Consider the following 25,734-nt stretch of genomic DNA (forward strand, 5'->3'; position numbering starts at 1 on the left):
AGTTTGTTTCACTTTGGCCGGGTGGCTGAATCGAGTCACAGAGAAACAGACATGCAGACAGACCAAAATTTGTGCGTTGAAGTAGCCCAAGAAAGACTACCGTCTTTAATAACGTAAGAGAATACGCGTGAGCAAATGACCAAACAACCAACCACAAAACAAGCACTAGCATCCGAAAGCACCTTTTCGGCATTGCTCTTCGAGCATATTATATTTTTAGGAGGCCGTGTCTTCGGGTTATCTCGGCGACGAATGGTGTTTCCACTCATATGCGCATATTTTACCTTATAATCTTTTTTTGTCTCCCCTAATTATTGGGTGATTCCACCCTGGGCAGGTTCATTAATTTTAGGGCACTCAGTGTAAAGCAGTCGCTGTTAGTATGCTTCTTCAATTGGGAAAGAGTTAGCTATCTCATAAAGGTAATTTTATTAGCACTGTTCTCTCAAGTCATATTTAGATAAAGAAAAAATTGACATTTTCTTGATCAGGCAGGACGCCCTAGTGTTCATTTTTTACAAGCTAGAAAGAGGTGTCGCGTTATTCGTGGCTTTTTTTTCCTCGTTAAAATGATAGTACAGACCGTTCTCGCTGTATTTTACCGTCAACCATACCCGTGTTTTTGAGATCATGAAGAGACTTCCATTCGCGCGAAGACCTATAGTTCATCTCAGAAGCTAGCTGCAGCACTGTGGAGGCTACATTGTTGTCCCCCTCAGGGCGCCTAACTCACCGCGAAGGAAGCGACAAAAGGCGCCGGGGCCGTGCGGTGCCACTTGCCGAGAGGGGAGAAGGGAGTGTCCTTTCAGGACCCCCTTCACGGCGGATTAGGCGCCCTCAGTGGGCGCACTATTGATAACAATGTAGCCTCCACAGTGCTGCAGCTAGCTTCTGAGATGAACTATAGTTCACGCGTATTTCTTGAGTCACATTCAAATCGCGAAAACTTCTCAGCTGGTTTAGAATGTCCGGAAAGTCGTATACATGGGCTGTTTCTTCTCTCTTCATATTCTGTAAATAAATAAAAACTTGTGGCGAAAGTTCCCAATTAACGCTGGCTGTCGTGCATAGCAGCATCACCCCCTGAACAGTGGGAAATAGTGCTGTTCAGCTGTTATCTCGGCTGAACAGCACTGAAGATCCCTACCTGAAGATCAACTTCTGCTTGTCGAGAGGGCCAGTCGACCCAAAATGGTGAATGGATTCCTCAAACAACGGACTACTCCGCACTTTATGCTCAATAAAAAATTACAGCCCTTGCACTTTAATGTTAAAGCTGTCGGAATTGCAGAGCAGTGATTCGCCATAATGGGCTGCAGCGCCGTCATCCGCTCACTGCTGCCACCCAATGAATTTCAAATTTCCCGCCTTCGCAGTGCTCGCGCGCCCCCCTGCCTGAAACTGCGCCAGCGGCAGCTCGGTCCTTTTTGTGGTTGCTTTAATGTCGCATGCAACAGCCTTTCTGGGTCATTTCGAACGCACCATTTTTTTTTTCTTCCCCGGCTGGAGCCTTTCTGCAACATTTCGAACGTGCCATTTTTTTCTTGCGCGGCTTGAGCCGTTCTGCGTCATTTCGAATGCGCCATTTCTTTCTTGCGCAGTCGGTTTTTTCGCTTCGTAAAAACGAACCCAACGAGTGTTCCTAACTAAATGAACGCGGGGGCTGCCGGTTATATACACAGATTTTGCCTGAAATGTACCTGCAGTTTTATTTGCGCTAAACAACGGGGAGATGTATGACAAGCGCCAGCGGTGCACGAGGTTCGAACGGTTATGACGATTTCAACCGCGTGGTTTTCGAAGCCTGAACGTGACTCCCTGACGCCGGTATACAGAGGCCTCTACTTGGGTTTGTTATCTCGCTGCGCCGCCTGATTCCGGCAGTCGCATCAACCGTTAGCGAGGTAAGACGACAAAGCGAGCCCATAAAGTGCTCTGCACTTGAAAGTTTTCTCTCTCTAAGGAGGCCTCCCACAACGCAACTGATACAGTTGAATAAATGTTTATTTCTCCTTCTCTCTCTCCTCAGGCCGTGCCAACGGAACGCTACTAGAAGCACTGTGGTTGGGCGAAGTCGCGGCTTGCATGGCTTTTCTCGCTCCACAGTTCCCAGTTCACGCAGTGAATTTTCAAAGAAGATGGATTTTTTATTAAACAATTCCCTTAAACATAATTAAATGATAACAAAATTTTTATTGTGATGGCCTGATGACATCTTTCGAAGTTACTCAAAAAGATTACGCGTACTCAAAAATAATTGCAAAAGAAAAATGTGTTCTTCCAGAAAAAGTCAAATGCGCTAGTCTTATTTTTAAAATTCACGCTGATACTCCCCTGGGAGTATCGAAATGGGAGTTATCTAAAAACGAGTTATCTATACTCGTGTGGTCCGACGCGCTGCGCGGAAGCGAAGTGACCATCCCTTTTCTGTCGACTACATAACACCGATGCGATGTCTCCCATATAAGGTTGTAACTGGTGCCTTTCTACTCGCGGACAAGTTGTAGCTTCTTGCTCAATATGCGACTTGAGGGCCCCTCGCGCGAGAGCTCTGACGCCGTGATTTCTCCCGCAGAGGCTTCGACACTACCAGAGTTGGGGGGTTTAATAGGTTTTACACCACTTAAACCCCTAATTGGGTTAAGCGGCGTAAAACCAGTTAAACTCCCCTAAATTCTGCCATGAAAGCCTTCGTCTGAAAACCATATCGATGTCCTTCGCGCGTTTTAACAAGTCACTATAGAGAGACTGTCAAGCTGATGTTTTTTTCCTTGTTTAATTTTATCGTCTGCAGAGCCGAACAGTTTCACCGGCAGCGACCCCAGATTCACTTCATAACGTCAGTCGAGGGAGAACAGTCGTTCGTTTTGCTTCGTTTCCCGGTGTGCCCCTGTGCTGGCAGCGGGGTGATGTCGGCTGTCCTTCTTCTACATGTCGTCGTTCCCGTCCGAGGGGCCGTCGAGTGCCTTGGACGTGGTTTCGTGCTGGTGTCGGCGCGATATGTTCAGCACGGCGTGCGTGCTGAGCGAGCGGCGACGCCTGCGGGATCGAATGCCGGTGGACCGACGATGAGCGCCCCTTCGTGCTCGGGCTCGGGAAGGGACATCCTCCTCGGGAGACTCCTGGCCGTCGTCCGCCTCCGCTGTCAGCGACCCGTTCACCCTGTCGACTCGCTGCGTGCGTAACGCAGCAGGCAAAAGATGATGTACGCACCTCGAACTTCGGCGCAAGAATGGGGTAGGTGGGTGTGCCGCCAAAGCACTTCGCCTACCGTACAGCCACAGCACCATGTCGGACTGAGCGACACGTTCAAAAGGGTTCAGATGTCCAAAGAGTCATAGGCCCATACAGGATCAAGCCCTTTCGCGGCACTGCTAGCGTTGCCTCTTTTCCCCATGGCGCTGAGGTAGAACTACTCCCTTTCCGGCCGAGGACCTGGCCTCCAGCCCACACTGGGGTGCGTTTTATTCCTTTTGTAGAATATTTGGCACGGATTCCGAAGTTCCTCGTGCATAGTTTTTAAGTCTCAACTGTACGTAACACAGATTCCGCTAATGATCCGTCCACAGCATCGCGTCCATTTCCTCCTATGGGGTGGCACTACAGAGTATGCAACCATGCTTACGGGACCATGTTGCATTGTTACCGTTACCACGCTTTCATCATTCTAACACATATACTTGCGGCACGTCGGAGTATGCTTCCCTTTTCAACCAAACCACGGGGCAGTGTAAAGCTGCTCCATTCAACTGGGACGCGTACAGTATAAGTCCCTTCGTACGGTTTACACGACGAGCTGCGCCTGCAGACAGCGCTGCAAGGGCCCTAAATAGAGGCACCTCCCCCTCCCCCTCCTCTGAACAATAAGGCACCCTTCTTTAAATGAATTTCGATAGAGTTCCCCTCCTGCCCCTCTTCCTCCACAAAAGCTCGTTACAAATAATGGCAATACACTTACTATCTCTCTATCTCTAATCTGTGCAAACGCCAGAAGCGCGTGCCCGTGTACTAAGGATTCCTGACGTTAACACGAGGGGCTTGCCGGAAGCACGTGCTAGCAGCACAATGAAAGAATCGTTGGCGAATTTTTCTCTAAGTCGCTGAGTTGGTAAAACGACAGCGAGGGAATAAAAATAGTGAGCGCTTCTGTACTGCGCGCTCCATTTTTCCCCGTCCCTGGAGCCAGAAAGAAAACCGGCGGCTCGCTAGTCCGTCTGTATTCAGAAGAGATTGACGCGGTACAGCTGACTGCTGTGTGTGAAACTCTGCGGTTAAAGACGCCTTACAAAATCATTTCAAAATACAAAACATCTGATAAAGGCACGGATCGCACCCGGAAGCGGATTGGAAGCTTTGCCTTGCGCGAAAAGTCGGTACTCGACATTTACTCCAACAGGACGGGGTAACGCCCACAACAAGCTCAAAGGGCTTGGTCGTTGTCCTGTCACTCAGCGGAGTCCGTCAGAGCCACTCAAATTTTGTAGGTCACTGTAGCTCTACTTCCGCTACTTTCATTGTTCCAGCCGCAACATGGCAAAATTTTATGCTTTTCCAAAGAGCCCGTTCACGTGCTGTAATTGCATCGTAGTTGTTGTTTTCAACCTTAATGGCGGGAGTTAAATTAAGCACCGGTTTAACCTTTTCTAATAGAAAATTTGAGTACGTTGGATTGATTGATTGATTGATTGATTGATTGATTGATTGATTGATTGATTGATTGATTGATTGATTGATTGATTGATTGATTGATTGATTGATTGATTGATTGATTGATTGATTGATTGATTGCCTAATAGCGTAGTGCAAAACCTAGATTTTTAAGCCCCGTAAGTTAGACAGGCCCGATATTAAGGCATAAAATGTGGCGAGCGGGCCTAGCCTGTTACCTAGCGGGGCGCTGACTGGACGAAAATTTACGGCACTCCGGGCATACTCCATTTAGCCTTCTCGCTTAGACCGCGAGCTGCTCGTGAGCTCTTCTCGCGCAGGAAGCACGTTGTTAGCGATGGGTGCGGGAAGAGCAGTGAACGCCAGATTGCGGGACTTAGCAGTCCCTGCCGAGTCTAGCTACTCCAGCAGCTACTCCCAGGAGCTCTGGGTACCGATAATCGAACGCGCTCTTTGCTGGCATCGTTCTATGTGCCTTCCGCTTCCGTCGTGCAGCGTTTCGGTGTAGTTCGACCAATGCGGCGCCGAGCAGTGCGCAAAAGCCTGAACCTGTCGCTTAGGGGCGGCGATCCGGGACGGACCTCTCTCGAGTGGCCGTGCACCGCGGTCCTCCGGGTCGTGTAGCAATCTTCGTCCGAGTAGTACGCCTCCAGGGCCATGTCTTCGAACAGATCTGCGCGGTGCAGGTCCACCAGAAGAGCGGCGCCGTTTCAGTTCAGCGGGTAGGCAAATACAGGCTACGATGATGTCTATATACTCTGTCATCTGCTAAGCTGCGCAGCTTAGCCGCATTGAACTGAGATCGGAATATACCTGTATTCTTTCTAGAGCGCCAATGTTATCGTCGCTATATATTCAAGGTTCTTGAATACATAAATTCGTCCAATCGCCTTGTCGAACACGGTACCTTTAATCCCGCGCAGGTGGAGTGTTAGTAAACGGACACAAACATCGTTTTATAAAAGCATTCGCTGATGCAGAAGTAACAGTCACTGGAGAAAACTTTTTTGATTCAAGCCTATAGGCTAGCTAAAGGAAAAGAAAATCATGGCATAGTTTATATATGTATATATATATATATATATATATATATATATATATATATATATATATATATATATATATATATATATATATATAGACTTTTTTAAACGAGCTTTCGCCGGCTTGTCGCTGTTCTCGAAGTTTTTGTTGACGCGTAATCACATTGTTGCGGCTTTGATTAGATTCGCATTTTTTTATTTATTCATACTGTTAGCGAGGCCTATGCTCGCAAATTCGCATTTGCGATCATTCTTTTAATAAGGCTATGACCAAAGCTCCATAACAGAATAAGTGTACCACTGAAGGCTCGTTAACAGAATAAGTGTACCACTGAAGGCTTGTTGAGTGCCGTGGGTCAGCGTATACGTTACTGATGTTGGATGAACAAAGAAAGTGCCAGCTACTAGCGACTTAATTTCTCCCGAAGCTTGCGAAATTATTGGAGCGTGTATATTGCTACCGTCGGTTGCAACACTTATTCGTCAGGCCGCCGGTATGTCTCCGTGTACTTTTTGCGCTTGCCGGCCGGGTTCGTTCGGCCACCAGTGAGAACAGGCCACCGTTACGCGTGGTTTCTAGTCAGTTCTTATAGCTGGGAAGTAGTGCACTCGATAGCGTGTCACTCGCTCAACCCAGAGCCGCACAACTACTCCGTCGGTAATCGGCTTTGCCAGGGTACGAACGTTCGATTGTGTGTGCGTGGTATTCCGCGTACCGTCACACGCCACGCTAGCTGTTCTCAAAACAATGGAAGCCACTGGACAATGCGTCACCCGGGACGCTAACAATGGCTTTGCCCCAGAAAGTTTAAAATTACGGGTTGCGTACGCGACCACGAACCGCGTCGTCATGGCTTGCTCTCCTTTCGCCGAGTTTCGTAGCGCTCCGCTCTCCTCGTCCAGCCGTTGATTTGGTGCTTCGGCTCGGTTAACTCGGCTCCTTGCCGCATTCGCTATGCGGTCAGTAGCCTTGTCCCCTATCTGCATTGACGCCCGCCTCTCTTTTCCTCCATAAGCTTTGCCGTTGCGCTATGTTTGTTCTTCGTCCTCGCATTTTCTCGAAAAATAATCTAGAGGCGTTTAACAGTTCGTACCATAGTTTGCGACGTAGTCTTTAGTTTTTCTTACATGTATCGCTATCTTAGCTTTGTCGTCGTTTTCAGCGCTGCTGAATAACTTTCGTCTAACTCTCCCCGGTCAACATTACAAAGCCCAGGTTTTGCGGCATAGGGCGTTCAAACCAACGGCAGAATAGGGTTTCTAATCGATTGCTCGCCTGGTCGTATACAGGGGGTCATGCTGGCGGCAGTGCATAGCATTACTGAGGCTTGCCAACACCCGCAATGGTGGGGGGTTTCATGATACGCAACACTTTCAAGGTAAATCTGGGGAAGGAGACGAGTGGTACGCTTTAGATCATTTTCTGCACGGGACACCCAAAGCACTCATCTAGGAAGTGCGGCGAATCGAACATAGTTACATCGAGGCGTCTTGCGTATAGCATTACTCTTTGACACAAAATGTGGCCAGTGCCAGCATTTTTACAGTTGCGAGAAGAACAGGATGTTTTCCCATGTGCAGACACCCTGAAGAGACCGTCCCCTTGTTTTGAAAGCATTAATGGGCATGCAGCCAGCTGCGCCCCTCTCAGCGGCGAATATACACGTTAGAGAGTGAGGGAGAGGTCTCAAGCTCTTTGTTCAGAGACTGACCGTCAGCGCGTCGGGAGAAGCCAATGAGGAAGGCCGTGAAGACGAGCACCACGAGCCAGGGTGTGAGCAGCTCGCGGTCTTCGGCAGACAGCGGCGCAGAGCCTGTAGCCGAGGCGGCGCCCTGCAGATCGCTTAGGGCGAGCCAGGGCGCCGCCCAGGGCATGGGAGGAGTAGGAGGAAGCTGGCTGAGGGCCGCTGGTGGCCGCCGCCGGAGCCGGAAGAGGACCCGGCCTCCATCGGACGCCGCTGTGCGATGCGCGGCACGTCCTTGCCAAAACAACGGCGGCGATGATGATGATGATGACGATGATGTTTCTCGGCGAAGGGCGCATACCCGTTCTGGGGGACTGGCCGAGAAGTGGCTCATTAATCGAATCCAGTTAGGGAAGGCGAAGAGGGGCTAGCGGAAGGAAGGATTTCGTCTGAAGGGTAAAGGACAAGGAGAGGAGCGGGAATGGAAACAAATGGTCAATCCGAGCGTAATAGCTTAAGCACGGCACACGCCGAGTCTGTGCAATGAATAAATGGACGGCCCGGCACACATATGTTGCAGTGGGTGGCCAAGCTGTGTTCTCCACAAAAATTGTAGCACAGGAAGAATCAATGGCAAACCCCAAGCATCGCAGGGGAGTTTTCAGTAAGCCCTGTCACTGCTTCTTTTTCCACATGACACTATAGATTGGCTTGGAAAAGACTTTAATGACACAGATCCTGCACTAGGCGGAGGCCGATTTACGGCTCCGCTTCAACGCGGCCTAACGTTGCATCTCCTTTCGCAGCCCTACTGAGCACATAGCTCCTTTTCGGAGCCCGTGCCTTTCAAGCGCGGTGAAGATCTGCTGGATGGCCCATTCTTGATCCATCTTGCAGGCGGACTTGATGGCTCCTTGAAGTTTCGCTGGATGCATTTCAATATTGGCACTGTCCGGTTCGGCGGCACAGTCCCACGTAACGTGCCACCGGTTGGCCGGTCCCTTTTTGCACACACTGCACATCACCGGCAGCGTTACATCGGATGTTCCCGGATGAATACCCCGTGACACTATAGATCGGTGGTATGGAGATGGTAACAGAGACTGCCAAGAGAATGTTTATTTACATTTAATTGCTCCACGTTTCAAGTGTAAAATTGTAAACTGAAATCCCGATGCGCAGCCATGGAACGCGCGAGGGAGATAACTGACGAGAAGGAGAGCATCCGGAATAAAAGTGAGGAGCAAGGTTCCAGGAACCCCGCGGAAGCCGCTCTCGCTCGCTCGCTCGCTCGCTCACTCACTCACTCACTCACTCACTCACTCACTCACTCACTCACTCACTCACTCACTCACTCACTCACTCACTCACTCACTCACTCACTCACTCACTCTGAGTACTCCCTCTCTCGCTTGCTCTCTCACTAATGCGTTTGCTCTCGCTTGCTGTCTCACTTACGCGCTTGCTCCCTCACTCGGTCGCTCACTCGCTCGCTCGATCACGCACTCATGGGAACTCACTCACTCGCTCACTTATGACTACTCCTATCTTACGCTCAGGATTAGTTCAAACATTGAAGTAAAAAAAAAAATACACGGGTAAGCATTTGCGCATTAAGGAACGATTCTCGCGAACTCACCGAAAGCATTAATCCAGCTGACAGTATAATAACTCACTGTGGAAGGTGGCAGCATCGCGTGGAAGTGGCGAGCATCCAGCACCACTTGCTCCAGCCACTTGGCGCGGAGGAGTTGAGACACCGGCTGAAGGTGTATTAGGAGAGCATTTCTCCAGGCGGGGGTGGAATTAACCTGAATCAAATTAAGTTCAATCGTGCAGTAAACGTAAACATTACTGTATTCTAACTGTTTACATGCTCAATTACACAAACGAGCCACAATTGACCTGTAGCCACGAAAGATTCTAGGAAATTAACGAGAAAAAAATGGTGGAATGCTTGCTTCGAGCACTGCACTTGTCGATCAATGACGCCCATAAAGAGGTCCGGCTCCAGGCTTAGCTAGCCGCGCGGCGCAGGCAAGCGGTACAGCGATGAAGCTTGGACTTGTACGCAGCCCTTGCCGCATCTCTCACTACCGCCCTGCTCGCGCGAGCATTAATAAAGAAGGCGCTCGTCCAATCTTCTCCGCAATCTTCTAGAGAAGGAGCAGGGATGAACGGGTCACTCATCCCATTGTTCGCGGTCGCTCTCCTTTTGGAAGCGTGAACCTGCCGCTGGGCAGCGGGGTCCCGCCGATGCTGGCCTCGCACCCGACAGGTTCACCGAGGCTAATGACGCGTTGATGGGTCATGCTGATGATGGCTCTATCTGGGAAAAATGAAGCGACGGCCCCAAGATGGTCGACACAGCCGCGGGCATAATCAGGGCAGGCTGCCGCCGCTTCGCTAACCGTCGCGCGGCCCTCGTGTCTCCTCCCTCGGACGCTGCGCGTAAGAAAGGGACCTTAAAAGCTCGAGGCCCTAATTGACACCCACGGGCCCCCGCTCCCTCCTCTTTGTTCTTCCGTGGCGGGAAAGAATATTGAACAGGAGCTGACGATGTGTGTCTGGCAGGACCGCAGGGCAACGTCTTTGAGGCCATTAGTGATGTTCTCGCTTTATTTCTTGCGCCGCGACGCTGGTGGAGCGTTGAGCAAGGGCCATCGGCGGGCTTAATATGGCACGGACACCTTTTTTTATTGCAGTCGTATTGGCGAGTCGCCAGGTTGTTTCTGCGTGATCGGAACCGGATGGATTGACAACCAGGCTATAGTGTTGACTCGTAGCGGGAACAGTAAGTGCTTCCAATAGAGTATCGAACATGACACGGCGGGAGCTATGTTTAAAATACTATATGGTCATACTGTACTCGTCCGTGCTTGTACGAGAACACGCCGGATATGTTCTTGTTTGCTCACAGAAAACGTAAGTAATTGTAAGTAACTGGTCGTTCTAGCTGCTTTATGTGTGTGTGAGAGAGAAGGGGATAGAGAATTGGAAGAGCGGGGGAAAATGGGGAGAGAAGGAAGACAGAGAAGTGGGAGAAACGGGAGAGACAAGAGAGAGAGAAAAGAGGGAGGGCTCCTTATTATGGAGGAAAACACAAAGGTTTGCCGACAAAAGTTCGTCCACATGATACCCTGCGTTGAAAGGAAGGAAAGAAGTATTTTTCCGTCGTCCTCACTATTCGTGTATACAATTTCGTGTCTCGAATAGTGCGCTTCAGTGTCCGTTACTTGGAAGGCAGTACTGTGCTCTCTCTAATGTTTGCTGTAGCAAAGTTAAAGCAAGCGGGACAGCGACCGATGCCACTGCGCATGCCCACGATCGCGCATCGTGCCGGTACCAGCTTTCCAGTTTGCCGCGACTCCCTCGCTGTCGTCATCGATCTTCAGGAACCAACGCCCCATACAAGACCGGATGAAGTGTCTCTTCGAGTTCATGTAGACGCCGCTATATTACAGGTCGTTTCTTGTACACTATCCTGTCGGTGTGCATGTGTATCTCCGTCGTCTCGAGACAGCACTGCTTCCGAGTCTGTCACTGTCGTTCCTCGAAGCACGCGCGCACGCGACGGGAGACAATTCCTGCAATTGCGGGGCGGCGCAGCAGCGGATGACAATAACGAATGGCAAAGGCGACAGCGTCGTTCGGCGACAGCCCTGTAATCTTCGCGGCCGCGCGCTGACAGCCGCGTGGGTCCCTAAAAGTAAAAAGGGTGGAAAAAGAGAGAGAGAAAGATTCTTTTGTTGATGAATTTATGGCCCCACCTCTGGCGTCCATTCTTCCTGGCTGCAGCGGCGGTAGCGTAATTCAAAACAATTATTGTGTCGTATACTGTCGGGCCTGTGATAGGCCACGTGACATCGCGCGCAACTGGCGAGCATGGAGCCCGTCCGAACTAGGCTATTATTACGAGCCGCGACCTGCCAGTCTTTCGAGAATCGGCACTGCTACGGCGAATATACTGGGCTGGCTTTTTTATTCTTTCGTAAATTCGTGCAGATAAAGTGACCCCAACGCGACCGGGGTTTATTTTTTTTTTCGGGGTGTTTCTTTTCGTTGTGTTTGAATATATGTCATTGATCTTAAATAACTGCTATGAGAACAAGAAATTCAGCTTCCTAATTGCTTGTTTTGTGGCTCGTCGGGTTGACAGTATGTTGGTAGATCAGTTTCGTGAATTAACATTTCCACTTCTATTTTCAAATGTATGTCGCCTGAAAGTATGCATGCTGCGAAAAACATCTCGCTCACGCATGCTTGGATATTGATATTGGTGGTGCCAAATGCAAAATCAGGGGTTCGATTCCCCGCAGCGACGGCTATTTTTCGGATCGAGGCAGAAAAAATAATGGCGCGCATTTATTTCTGATCAAACGGTAGTACAGGAATGCTCGCCTGCATTTGATCGCGGAATCGCAACAATTGAATCGGCAAATCGTAACGACGGCCATCCCACCCCTCGTAACGCCGTTCTTCCTCACCCGTTGGATTCCTCCTACTTATGGATGCATTCCGTGAAATTTAGGGATTGAGGTTTCTTAGCATAAATGAAGCCAGGATTTCCGGAGCATTTATGATGCATCTTGGAATAACGTAGCAGACACGGTCCCGAAGGCGGTAAGTATTAACGTATACTGAAACGCTTTTCGATCTGTCCCTTCTACTCCAAACTGTGTGTTTGGCAAAATACAGGCATAATTCGATCAACCATTCTGTACTGAGTCATCGTTACAGTCTAACTTTCTGGGGTCGCTTCTACAAGCGAGTGTCTCCCATTTTCCAGGATGCACCTCTTAACTATGTATGCTTGCCCAGGCGCTGGTAATCGTTATTCGCTACTTTCATTGCTATCTTTTTGCACAGTTCCTCTTAACAAACCGTTGGTTTCCTTGCCGAGAGCATCGATGATGCATTATATATTTCGTGCCTATTAACGCATCATTATAACGCAGCCGCTTGTACATACCAATAAACTTCAAGTTGTGTGCATTCCCCGGTGGTCAATCCCCTTCAAGCGCCCGCATTTAGGTTAGCCCTAACCTCTCCCGCATAAGATCGATTGCTTTTATGCACTATGCATCTTTATCGTGGTCGGTAATGGCGAGCAGTTCGATGTGCCCCGTCCTCGATTGTCTCTGACATTTACGTTAAATTTGTTTTCTTTCCTCCCGATCCCAATGCTCCCAGCTCCTTCGCCGTCTGTCTCCCGCTCTTCCCTACGGCACCCGGAGTTCCTGCGCTTTTTCCTCTCTCTCGAGTCCTACAAGCTGTTTGCTAAGATCTCGGTACAGATCGGCCCACCCACCCGCCTCTGGCCATTTGTTTGTTCCTAACAGAGTGCGGTATTCCCCCGAGGAACATGGCGGCATTATTGCTCGCGAACTCGCTCTTCCTTGTTTTGCGTCTCGTTTGGCTCCTCCACAGGGCTTCGGTCTTCGTTTAGAATAGCGCCAGCCGGCCGTGACTCCTTACCCTGTACCTCTTCTCCGAGGACGTCCTTCTCTTTTCGGAGTGTCCGGCTATTTCGTCTTTATGTTCCGGAGAAGCGCCCGGCATGCCGGGGGACACTCTGTACCCACTCCGTAGTACATCGGCCTGCGCGTGTACGCAGCGGACTGCAGCGTCCACGCGAGAAAGATAGCTGTGTAATTAAACCTCTGTAGCAATTAGGTGCACGTCCCCGCTGCTCGGAGCCAATTTCTTTTCGCGTTCCATGCTCTCGGCCCGTATAGCGCCGTCCCTGCTTTTATCGGCCGGGCCTTCTCGTCCGCGTCTGCCGCCTATACTCTCCTTCTTTTACTTTTTTTGGCCTGTTCTGCAGCGGCTCTTAGGCTCGGCAGCCTTTGTTTGTCCTCCAGTCTCCATCGAGGAATTGTTAAGCCTTTCTCTTCGATTATGCTAAACCTTTTTCGCTCGCTTTGGAGCTTCCTTAAGCAAACGTTTCGGAGGCGCAAAAAATAACGACGGAAAGACAGCCTGGTCGCTTTTAACGTACGAAAGGCTGCTCTGTGTCGTCGACAAGTTGATTGGAACTGTAGCGGTCCCCTTTTTTTCTTTCAGTAATCGGCAAACGGGCCTTTTATACGCTTGACATTTAATTCGATGTACCGTCAGGGTTGTGGGCGTCTCTTTGCTTTTTTAAATGGAGGCAAACCGGAAAAAAAAAGGACGAATGACAATTTTGCCCACGGCTATTTTATTTCCAGACTATGCTCGTCTACACTACGCATGGAACTACAGATAGCTGATGCAGGCTTCGTTGGTGTGCCCGCAGACAATGTTGGCAGGTAATTACAAGTTGACACTAGTGCCATTCTATAATGATAGACTCGTGTTCTGCCTTTCGAAAGGTGAGCTTATAGAATAGCGGTACAGTGCCTGTTCTTGTATTTCCCGTTTAGGTTGTGGCTTTCTGATTTCTGTTGTCGGGTTACAAGTTAGGCCTTCTCCGTGGTAGCCGTCGCATCTTTGTTGGGCGTCGTCGTGTCCGCTTCGGGTGTCGCACCGCCCGAGGCGCCGGTAGCGCTCGACGACGGGGCTTCCTCGGACGTGCCCGAGGTGCTGCTGCTGCTGCCGCCTTCGGTCTCGGCGGTAGCAATCGTTGTCGCGGCGCGGGCGACCCTCCGTCTCAGCGCCTCGTGCCGTGCCGACGATATCTCATCTCCTGCGAAGGCAAATAGGAAACGAATGAGGAATCGATGTGCGGGGACGGCACCTGTATTGGTCGCGGTTTGAACTGAACAGCGACAGACAACCGATGTTTGTGGAGTTTCATGTCCTTCAGCTCGTGTGAAAGCCAGTGTTTTATATACTGGGGCAACCGCAAGGAATTTCTAAATAAACAGGTGGAACTAATTTAAATTTTGCACTAATATTTCTGAAGTCTGAAAGGTGGCGACATCTAGTGTCTAAGCGAGACACTACCGTTACTGTACAAACAACTCCGTCAGTTTCAACGCGGGATTCGGGAACCGCATGAAGGAATAGAGAAGGTTGCGCACTAATGTTGTTTCAGCCGGGGACAAGTTTTTAAATATTTCTTTAAATCTCTCGTGCAGATAAACGTACGTGGCAGCACAACTCCCTGTCATGGTGGCCAGCATTACTTTTGACGGGACACGTACGGCTGGTAGATCTAAAGATTGCGATTTCAGAAGTTCTAGAGCGCTATCAGCAAAATCGCTCCGAGTTCAGGTGTTTTAAGTGAGGGCCTTTTATTTGTTGCAAAGAAAATATACTCGGCAAAAAATCGGTTGTCTTTATATGTCCCGTCGTTCAGTGGCGCAAGGTGCAGCTTCTCAGCTTATCGCACTTCTTCCAGAATACTTTGGAGTTGTTTAGCCTGGTGCGATGAATTTTCGCGCAGCTAATATTGAGACCGAAAGCTTTGCTGTGTGAATAGTTTCAAGATAAGAAAACTGGTTTACCAAGCTCCAGAGCCATGGAAACCCCTATTTAAATGTACGGACAGTAATTTTGGACAACGAATTACACAAAAAAAGTTTTCGTAGTTCTGCGATACAGTTTTGCGGTGCTCACATTCAAGTCGACTCCGTGCTCTGGGCGAAATATCACGTTTTTGCAGTTTTGCTCTGTTCCTGAGCGTTTGGCTTTTGTTCAATGTCCTTGAGTGGAGGTCGCTCACCTTAGTATAAAAAAAGGTTCTCCTTCGGAAGCGTTCCATAGCACAAGGCGTTCCATAGCGCGAGTTGAACTTGGCAGTACAAAGAGGTTGAAGTCCACGCCAGTACGTCGCAGATGAAGAGAGCGAAAGGACGCCGCCGAACGGGCCAGCCGTACAAGCAGCGACGTTTATTAAGATGATTAAAGCGACCAAAAAAATTCGGGTGATAAAGCGAATTTGTGTGGCCGTCAGCTCAGTATGGTTGTCGGCAAGATTGTCACGCCGGAACAGGAAGAAACATGTGCCGACGGTGGATGTGGAAAAAGAGAACGCGAAACCTTCAGGCGTCTGTTTTTAATGCATCGACACTTAGGCTTTCTCTTCAAGTCATCGTAGGGAGGACTTAGCGGACCTTGTGATGTTCTTGTATCCGAAGTTTTTACATAAGAAAATGAACACTTAAGGACCCGTCAAAATCGTCTGAGGGTACCAGTCAGTTACAACTCACTAGAAACTCGTGCCTACAAACAAAGGAATACATTCGAATTATATCCTGATTTAAACGAAAAGCAAAAACATGCGTATGCCACTAAATATACCATATAACAAAGTGACCAAAGACGCGTATTAAACAGTGGTGTGAGCAATAAGGAGTAACTAAAAAAACAAGCCATATTGAACAGGGGAAGTTTTAAATGATCCAAGGATGAGCGAAGGGTACACCTTTAGACTCGACATTAATATATAAATGATTACGTAGCCTGATTCCTGCCAACTCCAGCGTATGTGGACCAGAGTGTGAATTTGAGGCAACGAAAGTAGAGGTAGCAATTGTACCTTTCAGTCAGTAATGAACGATGCCCATTTACCGTGGTTAATATTACTTAGTAATAATGCTATAGATTAAGGAAACAATATTACATGCTACTACGTCGAAGACATTAAACAGTCCTGAAAGCCTAAATGTGCGCTTACAATGTTTAAACGATAGACGTGGTGTTATATAAAAAGCCTTCCTCGAAACGCTTATCGCCATGTAGTGACAGCGTCATAACGCTGTTATAAGGCGGGAATAATACATCTTCCCGGAGCAAAACGTGGTGGACAAAAGTGCAGCACAGTGTCTCATTGAACGTCTCGGACACCCCGAAATTTGCAACACTACCATTTGCGGTTGAAAATCTTTACGGCGGAGTCGTGACATTTGCGTTATGGACCCTCAGTTTTTTTTTTTGTTATTATTTTGGCGTTTGCCGTGTGGCCACAGTAATGAAGACGAGCGCTAAGTCAGTTCCTGCGCGGCATTTCTGGCTTCCGAATCATTACCGAATCGAATCCCATCTTTCGGAGAACCACACCTTGAAAAGAAGGAAGGTTATCGGACCCCATAAGCGCGTCGCTGTAATTTTTCCTGGGGCGTTTTTGTGTTTCGAGAACAAATCGGCTTGCCGCTGACACTTCGCGCGCTTCCCCCCGCAAAGATGACGGCGTGGCTGGAATCAGTGTCGCAAGAAACAGAAGGGTGATCATCCGGCTCTAGAGAAGAGTGCGCTCCTGGGCATCTCTGAGAGTGCGCAGAGCCGCTCGGCGAAACCAGATCGCCGCTCGTTAGCGCAACAAGCGGACCGGTGCTTTGTGCATCTCTTTGTCGGCGCTCTCCGCGAGGACGCTTTTGGCGCAAGACAACCCGGCCGCATTATGTAAGCGACGACAACAGACCCCCCTCCCCGCGAAAGATAGCGACGACATTCGCTCGAGCGACCTGCAAGAGCACGAAGTGAGCGCCGCGAGAACGCGTTCTTTTTTTTTCACCTTCCTCTAAAAATGTTCTCACAGCATATCTGGTGCTTCGGGCTCTCGGAGCCTTATCAAGTTGATCGTTTCGTACAACTTTTTTAGCTGCTCCTAACTGGGATTTCCTTGTGCGCGTGCGTCTAGAGTTTCGCAACATAATAGCTCTGAACCTGGTACTGAATACGGAAGGGAGGGCGGGAGAGTTCGAGAAATGAGCTTCACTAATGTTTTGTTTTTATTTATATTTCCGAACTCCCGGCTGCGGGTTGAGTGAGTGCTGTTGTTCTTTTTTTCTTACCCCATCATCGTGAAGAGTTCAGTCGCGCATAATTACACGCTTTGTTACGCGGGGCAGCTGAAACCTGATCGAACGAAGTCGGTGAGGAGCCACTAATTAACTTCAGTAAGCGGCGCGCGGCCCCCTTTTGCAGAAGTTTTTAGGAAGGGAGTGGCGCAGATGACACTGTGCGGTGCTGTTGTGAGTTCAAAATAGCTTCGTTAAGATATGTATTCGCCGGGTGTTCTAAATTTTCGAAAAAGGTCTCGAAAATTCCCGCAGTGCAAGTTTGCTCACCCGCATTGCACGCGTGCTTGGCGTCACAACTTTCAGGCATCTCGTAGCCTCGCCTAGGGCTTAGTAATGCAAGATCTGTTAAATGCTTTGAAGGACTGTTAGTAATCTGGTCGCGCATTCTGCTGCGTATTTTTAAAACACGTCTTTCTTTTACAAGTGTTAGGCTAGGTCGTGTACTCCAGCGTATTTTTTTAGCGAAAAAATATCGTCGTTTCTCGTAAAAATCTCTGGTACGAATGCTTCGAATTCGCATTCGAAGTCATATTCGGTGCCTTCGCGATTCTAGGATCGATTTGTGGATCCCTGATCGATTTCTAGAGGGTAGACACTTGCATTGCACAAAAAAAAAACCGCGAAAAGTCTCCTTGTGGACAAAGTGCGGTATTTCCTACCATGACGAAGCATAGTGTCATAGTATGGCTCTAAATCTGCCGTCACATGATGAGGTAGAGTGCTACGCGGCATGATTACGGCGTGTTAGCATTTGTTAGCACATATCGCGATCAAGAACTAAGTGCATAGGGGCCAAGGTCAGCCCGATGCGTTCTCACCTCGAACGGAGCACACCGCGGCCGCCACCAAAGCCAGCAAGGTCAAGGCGATCAGGGTGACTCCGGCCTGGTTCATGGTGATCGTTGGCGTGGTCGATGTTGGGCGCCGATGCTGGTTGCGTGCCCCGACACTCCGACTGGGCAGCTTTTATACAGTCGCCCTAACTAAAGGTTCGCGCATTGCGGCGTCGCCAACGATAACAGTGTGTATCCGCAGCTGGGTGGATTGGGAAGAGGGGGAGAGGAAGAAGAGGGTTTCCATTGACTGTCACGCGAACCTACTTCGCCAGGCTCGTCCACCCCTTCTCTCTCTCCCCATCCCACCCGCGGTACTGCTCGGAAGTGATGCACTCGAGCGAGCGACACGCGCACGCAAGGCGTGCCTCATGGTTCGCCCAGAGTGGCTGTGTCCTGTTTGTGGTGAAAGCGCGCCAAAACTGCAGTGCACGCAGAGTTTTCCTTCTTACTTGTGCAATCGATATTATTATTGCGCACCATTATTTGCTGGGTAATCCCTGTTTTAAGGACTGCGTGGCTGGCTGGAGGCGTTGCCGCTTCTATTACGAGTACGCTGTAAGAAGTCGCAACAGCATAAGTTCCCTTGAGCAATTCTTTTGAGTAGTTCCATTAATTAGCTCTCTTGAGTAATCCCTTCTGTAGTTCCCTTCACGAATTCTCTCAAGTAGTTTCAAGTTGTTCTCCAAATTGTGTTTCATGGTATTCTGAGTTAATTTTCCAAGCCAAACAATGATTCATTTAAAGGCAACCGTCGGAGATTAATTATATCGTTATTTCTTTCTATTTTTTTGTCCGAGTCACGGGTTCACTTAAAGCCACTGTGCTTTTACTGCGGTGCTGTTATAGGATAACCCCCCCTCCCCCCACCGTTTTTCAGTCTTTTGAGTAAGCGGCTCGTTCTCTCAACGACGGAACCGGTGTTCTGTGCGCGTTCCGCGGCTGACCGCACGTGTGCTCCTCTCGCTCTGTATGCGCACCCTCTGCCTTCGGCCACCTGTTACCTCTGGCGCTTCATATGTTGACATAAGTTTATAAATACTTCCCCTTGAAAAAACTCTTCCCAGTAATGTTTAGGAGAGAAGCCGACTTTAAAGAGGTCGGTGTAGGCTTGATATCCGTAAGCTGGCTTTTCCGCATTGTCTGTTGCGCAGTGAAGCCCACTCAAAGAAAAAAAAAAATAGGCGGAAATGGTTGCGAATGCGGCGGAAGAAGACCACCGACGACGATCGGTCCGCGGACGACAAGCGTAAGCGCAATGCCCGTTGGCACCCCGAGTACCGCCAGGCCGAAAACGCAAGACGGCGGCGTGGCTAGAATCCAGCTGAATGCTTTAAAGGCAGTTGGCAATCTCCCCGGCGTCTCCGAGTTCGCTTTGTGCTGGGATACTTCAACGTTGGTGCATACATAAAAAAAAAAAAAAAAAAAAACTAGTATTAATCACATCATACCCACTGGCTTTGTCAAACGATGGATACGATAGCATGCGCTAAGTACGCCACTGTTACTCGATTGGGTGACTATACTTCACAGTTCCTAAGTTACCCTTGGGAGGAGGAGGAGAAAGCAACTGCATTGTGTCCAAAGAGAGGCCTATTCAGGGTTGTGGCGCACTAAACGATGGGCATGATGCCTTGGCTCCTGCGTGATGTTATTTTCTTTTTTTTTTCTCTTTATATATGTCTCGAGCTCGAACTCGTTCCGCCATCGCCGTTTCTTCTGGGCCGCTGGGGTGCGAATTTAGTGTATTCTGGATCTAATTAGATTGACTTGTTGAAGGATTGTTTCATTACATCCGAAATTTTGGCTGGTAGGAACTCATTACCGCCCAAGTCACAAGTACGCACCACTTCGGCGGTGCCGCTTCCGCGAAGGGCGCTTTACAGCTTCTTGTTCGTTTTTTTGCCTATGCCCGTGGCCGTAAGGCTGCATTCCAGGTGTATGATTACGTTTTTCCTTCGCAGAAACTTACTCCACCTTGGGTAATTCCCCTCACTTCGCCGTTTCAGAAATGATCACATATTACACGCGCACTGCCCGTCCAAAGACCATGTGCTCAGCATTTCGTCCGTTGAATCCTGAGACCGTACCGTTTACTTCCAACACGTTATCCCCGCTGGGTGATTGGCTGAACATTGTTGATTTCGGCCTCACTATAATGCGAATTTCTTTAAAATCTCTGCCTCCGGTTTCCGCAGGAATGCCTACCAACGCCGGGGCTTTCTTCCACTCTCGAGGGTGTTGTCGTCGTGGCCGGCACGGCAGTGTGACGTGCGTGATCGTTCGATGCGCACCTCGAGGTCCTTCGCTCCGCTCGGCCGCCGACACGACCGCAGATCGTCCGTGCGCTTCGCTCGCGTGACACGGGCCGCTTTTGTGTCGTCGTCGTCGTCGTGCAGAGCGGGCTCTCTTCAGGCCGTGCACGCAGCTGCCGACGTCGTTGTTGCTTGTTTTCCTTCGTGGGAGAATTCCATCGCCTGCGCGTCAAACGACAGCCGTAAATAGTGTCGCCTCTCGTGTGCGCGCATTTCGGAAGGCGGAAATTGAAGGAGCGCGCGAAAATTCATTCTGATTCAAAATAAATTGTGTGCGAGGTTGAACTAAGCGTAGACCAGCAGCATCCGCACATTTGGTTTTCCGTTGAACTTTCTCTGGTTTTTGGTCGGTGTTTTCTTTTTTTTCTTCTAGAGTTTGGTAGTCAGCTTTCTTATCAACAAATATAACGGAGGTCGAAAGAAATTAAGTTTGCCCGTGATGGCAACGTGCTAAATCAAACATTCCCCGTCTCTATCCTTCCGAACTGGGAGCTCGACCGGTTAGTCTATTTGCTGCTTTTTGAGCTGGCTGCATAGAGGGCGCGGCAATCTCTTTCACGGTTGATGAGTTTGTATCTTGGTACATCTATTGAAGTTGCCCGTTCACCTGTCAGTTAGGCCATCTTCTCTAACAAGGATACATTGGGCATATCCGAATGTTAGGCATTTTGCGAAAGTAAAAAAAAAATGAAGAAAGCTCACGCTAAGCGCAGGACTTGAATGTAGCGAAGCTGTTCTCGACCTCCACGACCATCACGACAGTTTGAGTGCACGATTGCAGCCGATTTGCTTCTTCTTCGCTGCCGCAGCGACCTTTCCTCCATCACTGTTGCCATAAGTGTGAGCTTGTTTCATTTCTTTCTTTGGAAGTGACAATCATTGGACATCCCTTTGGAGGGGCTTACGCTGTGAGATGTCTTTCTTTCCGAGCAAGTGTTGCTATGATTCCGGCGAACGTTGCAAGTCTTTCTCGTTCCGAACAAGTATTGCCACGATTAAGACGAACGCTGGACATTTTTTTTTCTTTGGAGGGGAAGGGAGGTGACAATATTGGACAATCTCCTTAAGTTTGTATGCTTTGCTTGACCAGCGTGCCCAGGGGACGCTGGGCGGTCGTCGTGAGGCACGCATACATGAGCGCTAGGCATTTCTTGGTTTTGTTTACTGCCGGGCGGTCGCCGCGAGACCCGCGCTCACGTGCGCGCGTTCGGCAATTTCTTGGTATTTGTAACTTCGAGCACGAAAAATTACGATTTGCTAAACAGCTTGGCTGTTAGAAGCATGTAACTGTTGGCGCTTATTTTCGTTTGTGAAGTTCCGAATGCTGCTAGCATGAGTTTTCGACGTGCTCTGTATGTCCTCGGCGCAAGTTTGCGCGTTTTGCCCCAGGTTGGACCCTTTTCTTTTAAGTATATTTCAATTCTGCCCCATTTAAAACGTTATCCTTGTCCCTAAACTCGTCTCTATAGGCCCAACAGACTCCTGTGTCTGTTGCCTCTTGTTTTGAACGAAATCCGCTAAGTCTTGACTTTTCCTTTTTCTTCCGCTTGCGGTTACCTGAAGCGCGGCCCGAGATGTATGGATAGTCGGGTCCTTAGACAACGGCGCCGGGTTTGTTCCGGTCATCGAGGGCGCCAGAACTCGCTCGGCTCTTGGTACGATCGGTTCAGCCACTCCAAGCAGGTGAACCGGAAGGCGGAAGCTGCTGCAGCGGGGGAGCTTGCGTTCGCGGCCCTATAGCTGGCGTGTGTAGTTTGTTCCGCAAACTGCTTCTTTCACCGGCACGCGCGCGCGCCAATGCGGCGGAGTAAACAATACGGGGACAAAAGTATCACCAGGCGTTTGCGTATGCGCGGCCGTACCTCCTTCGCGAAACTCTGTTGAAACGTTGTTTCTTTGGGATTTTCAGCGTATGCAAATGCGCCCCTCTAAGTCTGCTCGGCGGCCGCTTAGTTGGGTCTACTGCCGTTTCCGAGGCACGATTGCGCACTGTGGCTGCTTCCAGGCGAACTTACTTCCGGCATGCGCCTCGGGCAAAGGATGTGGGCGAAGTCCCGCTGCCTCGACCGGTTCAGGATGGAGGAGATGTATAGGCGGACGAAAAACTGATCTTAGTCTCGTAGTTTGGCCACCATCTACAACAAGCCCAAGTTAGAGCAGTTCACCCGAGAACTTCCCGCGGCTGCCAACCGCGTGGTGTTGCCGCCCTCTCATTGATATTCACACGCGGTGGCGTATTGAAGTCGCGCTTAGTTTTTATCACGCTCGTGTTTTGAACTCTTTCAGTGTTATTTTAGTGCGAAAACAGGCTGCATTGGATTGTTTTGTGTTTACGGCCAGCTTTAGACCTTTTCGTTTATTAGACCCGCCGCGGTGGCTCAGTGGCTAAGGCTTACGGTGTGCTGCTGAGCACGAGGTCGCGGGTTCGATTTCCGGCCGCGGCGGCCGCTTTTCTGACGGAGGCGAAAGGGAAAAACGCCCGTGTATTCGCGATTTCGGCGCACGTTGAGGATTCTTAGGAGGTAAAAATTAATCCGGAGCCCTTCCAATACGCGCTCCTCACCGCCTGTGAAGCGTCGGCGCTTTAAAACCCCACACAATCAATCATCTTTTCGTTTATTAGGGTCGGTTTGCCTCCTCGACTTTACCTACTCTAAGCGTTTCGCGCAAGTTCGAGAACCACTACTTAAATAAGTTGCCCCTCACTACGTAACCGTACCTGCCGTACGGCTAGGCCATCGCGGTTGTTCCACATTGTGGGTTTACGTGCGCATGTGTATGAATAGGAGAAACGAGGAATTCAGTGAGGTTGAGGTTTCTCGCTTTCTTACTTGCTGTCGAAGAAGTCGCACTTTATCAATCCCGGAGACCGTAACTCGTTAATAAGCGACATATATAGGCCAAGCAGCTATTTATACGGCGTGTATCTGCGCCCTATTATCGCCGAGTTCCCTTTTCTCGGCTTGTACGTATGCCGCATTGTGTGTCTCGAGGCCACAGTAACAGCGCTACAAGACATCGAGGCACCTGCTCCGTATACGTGCAGCCTTTGCGATCGTATCTCGCCTGCAGCCCGTAGCTACGCAGCACTTGGTGATTGCATCTAGGAGCTGTTCAAAGCGATGCGGTGGTGCGTGCGCGTCTACTGGGGCGTATACGGAGAGTGCTGGGTGTTTGCTTAGCTAACGACCAAACCGTCGGCGACAGGGCCTTCAACGGGCCAGTACGCCGGATACATTTTGAGCTCCAACAAAGCTGGCCGGTGGGGCCCCCGCCTCGCCTTTGCCTCCGATCCTTTCTCAACACAATGGCTTTCGCACATTTCCTCGCTCGCTCCGTGAGCTGTAGCGGAATGGACGCGTGTGCTAGAGAGAGCGCTCCGTCGCACCAGCGCGATAAAGTTTACGTATAAGTAAAGCGAGGTCTGTTCAAATGCAGCCGGTCGGAGGTAAATCAGGAGCTCGGCTGCGTACTAACCCGAGCGAGCATGGGGAAAGTTGACAACGTTGATTTTACTTGCCGTGTCGGTGTGACGTAAAGTCCTGTTTTTTAGAAATTAAGCGAGGACTCCTACAGTAATTGAACTGAGGCGCGTGGCTTCAAACGCGAAAATGCGCGCACCCGACTAGCGTCAGCGGAAACCGCCCGCAGCTATCGGAAGGCGCTCAGTGACGCGTTCTATAGCTTTTTCTTTCCTTCGCAGAAAGTATCACCAGGCGTTTGCGTATGCGCGACCGTACCTCCTTCGCGAAACTCTGTTGAAACGTTGTTTCTTTGGGATTTTCAGCGTATGCAAATGCGCCCCTCTAAGTCTGCTCGGCCTTGGGGATTTCCCCTAAATCTGGTCGATTAACACCTGTCCTTCACTTCGAGTTGTTCACCAATTCGCTCTCGCGCTACAAACTGCTGGCCTCCTTGTTAGCTGAGTTGGTAGAGCGACAGCTCCGGTTAAGCGGTGGTCCCGGGTTCGAATCCTGCACCAGGACGAATTTTTCTTGAACTTCGAAGTTTCGGAGAAAGCTGTATTGGTTTTTTTTTTTTTTTTTTGTAGCAGTATGGCTCCATTGAGGTGGATGTCAAACTTTCCTTTGTAGCTATGATTCTGCCGTCTCAGGAACCCTTTGGGCGCATCAATGAGCTTCATTGATGTCTTTTCACTCCTCTCGCACCTAACACAGCAAATAACACACAGATAGATATAATGGTCTCAAGAAAACTGTCGATATTATTCAAGCAAAGTCGTCTAGCTTCCTGCTCCAAATGGGCGTTTGTGCAACACCCAATGAGCCATTCACACGCTAGTCGTTTCCAAGAATTTGGAGCGCAATGCGCCTAAGAAGCAATGTGAGGAAAATTGGGAGAAAAAGGTTGCGTAAATGGAATTCCAAAATTACGAACATGGACTAAGACCCCATCTGAGGCATTGGGGTGCAATTAACTGCATTTGGAAACAAACGCTCAGTAGTGGGAGGCCATTGTGGCCTCTTTAAAAAAACGATCAATAGAGGCACGCGGAAAGTTTATGTTGGAACGGGGCTTATGAAAAATTCTGGCTCATAAATGTTCAGAAACTGCTCTCGGTGACCGCTTATGTCAAGCGTCTGGCGTATCAAAAATGCATACAGTCCATACACGAAGCCGAGTAGAGGCTCCGTGAAAGCCTTGCGTGTAGCGTACGCCAGTGCACTGGTATATAAGCTCTCTTCGTGCTGCAACTTTACCTGAACTGGGTATTCCACAGGGTTGAATCGACATCCATGTTCAGCTTTCATGATTGATGACTCGGAACGAAAAGCTTGTACGACAACCAGTGCTTGTATGTCGTCCTAATGGCTTCTTTTTCGGGCCGTCGAAGCGAGCGTCCATTTCGCCCCCTTAAATATATCTCCAGCGTGACCCATTCCTTAGCTAAAACACACGTGGTCGGTCGAACGTGTAGGAAGAAGCTGCTCAGCTACAACAGGCAATGCGTTTTGACCGAGTTTTGTTGAAGTACGCTGGTGACATTCCCAAAAACGTCCGGGTATGATGATGCCCGCCCCAAGAGCGTATTACCGAAATAAGGACGCTCTCCTTGGTAAGGAAACTGCATATTTCGCCTTAATGAGATGACAGATCAGAACGTGAACAGGAAGCTGTATTTTCAAACCAAGGCCTTCCGCCAGAGTGAGTCTGTCGAATGAACGCTACCAAGCAGTAGCTCTTAAAATGTAAGGCTTAGTGTAACGCCTCGATGAAAACGCGCCTTCTATCCTGGGCCGAGCACTTCAGGAGGGACTAGTTCACGTCTTGCGCCACCCGGATGGGGACGCCTTGTAAAATCAGACACGTCGTCGAAGGAAATGTCGTTTTGTCGCTGGTGTATGACAATTATTGACGAAAGCGGTAGTCAGAGCAATAAAGAAGCAGGGGAATTTTGTTTTTTTTTTTCGTTATAGTGGTTACCGTCAATAATTTTT

General features: G+C 49.5%; 3 protein-coding genes across 4 annotated transcripts in view; 1 reads left to right on the top strand and 2 right to left on the bottom strand.

Moving 5' to 3' along the window:
* The window catches only part of LOC144179144 (fasciclin-2-like), a 521,903-nt gene that overhangs the window by 167,534 nt on the left and 328,635 nt on the right, over positions 1 to 25,734 (top strand). The gene's annotated exons all lie outside the window — the stretch shown is intronic.
* Positions 2,704 to 12,958, bottom strand: LOC144178747 (uncharacterized). The gene is made up of 5 exons (XM_077706835.1): positions 12,875 to 12,958; positions 9,036 to 9,159; positions 7,424 to 7,669; positions 5,151 to 5,341; positions 2,704 to 3,296 (listed from the first exon to the last, which is right to left on the bottom strand). Exons 1-5 carry the CDS (start codon positions 12,956 to 12,958, stop codon positions 2,928 to 2,930), a joined length of 1,014 nt encoding a protein of 337 aa, XP_077562961.1. The 3' UTR covers positions 2,704 to 2,927.
* LOC144179143 (uncharacterized) lies at positions 13,576 to 18,103 on the bottom strand. Its single transcript, XM_077707379.1, has 2 exons — positions 17,946 to 18,103; positions 13,576 to 14,066 (listed from the first exon to the last, which is right to left on the bottom strand). Exons 1-2 carry the CDS (start codon positions 18,019 to 18,021, stop codon positions 13,840 to 13,842), a joined length of 303 nt encoding a protein of 100 aa, XP_077563505.1. The 5' UTR covers positions 18,022 to 18,103; the 3' UTR covers positions 13,576 to 13,839.

This window comes from Haemaphysalis longicornis, unplaced genomic scaffold, assembly GCF_048455015.1.
Source record: "Haemaphysalis longicornis isolate Haplotype H1 unplaced genomic scaffold, Haemaphysalis longicornis Haplotype H1 scaffold_4, whole genome shotgun sequence".
In the NCBI taxonomy this organism is placed as follows: domain Eukaryota; kingdom Metazoa; phylum Arthropoda; class Arachnida; order Ixodida; family Ixodidae; genus Haemaphysalis; species Haemaphysalis longicornis.

Bases quoted from the DNA above. Each gene is read 5' to 3' on its own strand.
- LOC144179143 (XM_077707379.1), bottom strand. From the start codon at position 18,021: ATGAACCAGGCCGGAGTCACCCTGATCGCCTTGACCTTGCTGGCTTTG. The intron at 14,067-17,945 runs GTGAGAACGCAT...TTGCCTTCGCAG, and splicing joins CGCGGTGTGCTCCGTTCGAG to GAGATGAGATATCGTCGGCA.
- LOC144178747 (XM_077706835.1), bottom strand. From the start codon at position 12,958: ATGCCGGGCGCTTCTCCGGAACATAAAGACGAAATAGCCGGACACTCC. The intron at 5,342-7,423 runs GTCAGTCTCTGA...TGCACCGCGCAG, and splicing joins CTTCTCCCGACGCGCTGACG to ATCTGTTCGAAGACATGGCC. The intron at 3,297-5,150 runs GCGGAAGGCACA...CGTGTCGCTCAG, and splicing joins CGAAACGCTGCACGACGGAA to TCCGACATGGTGCTGTGGCT.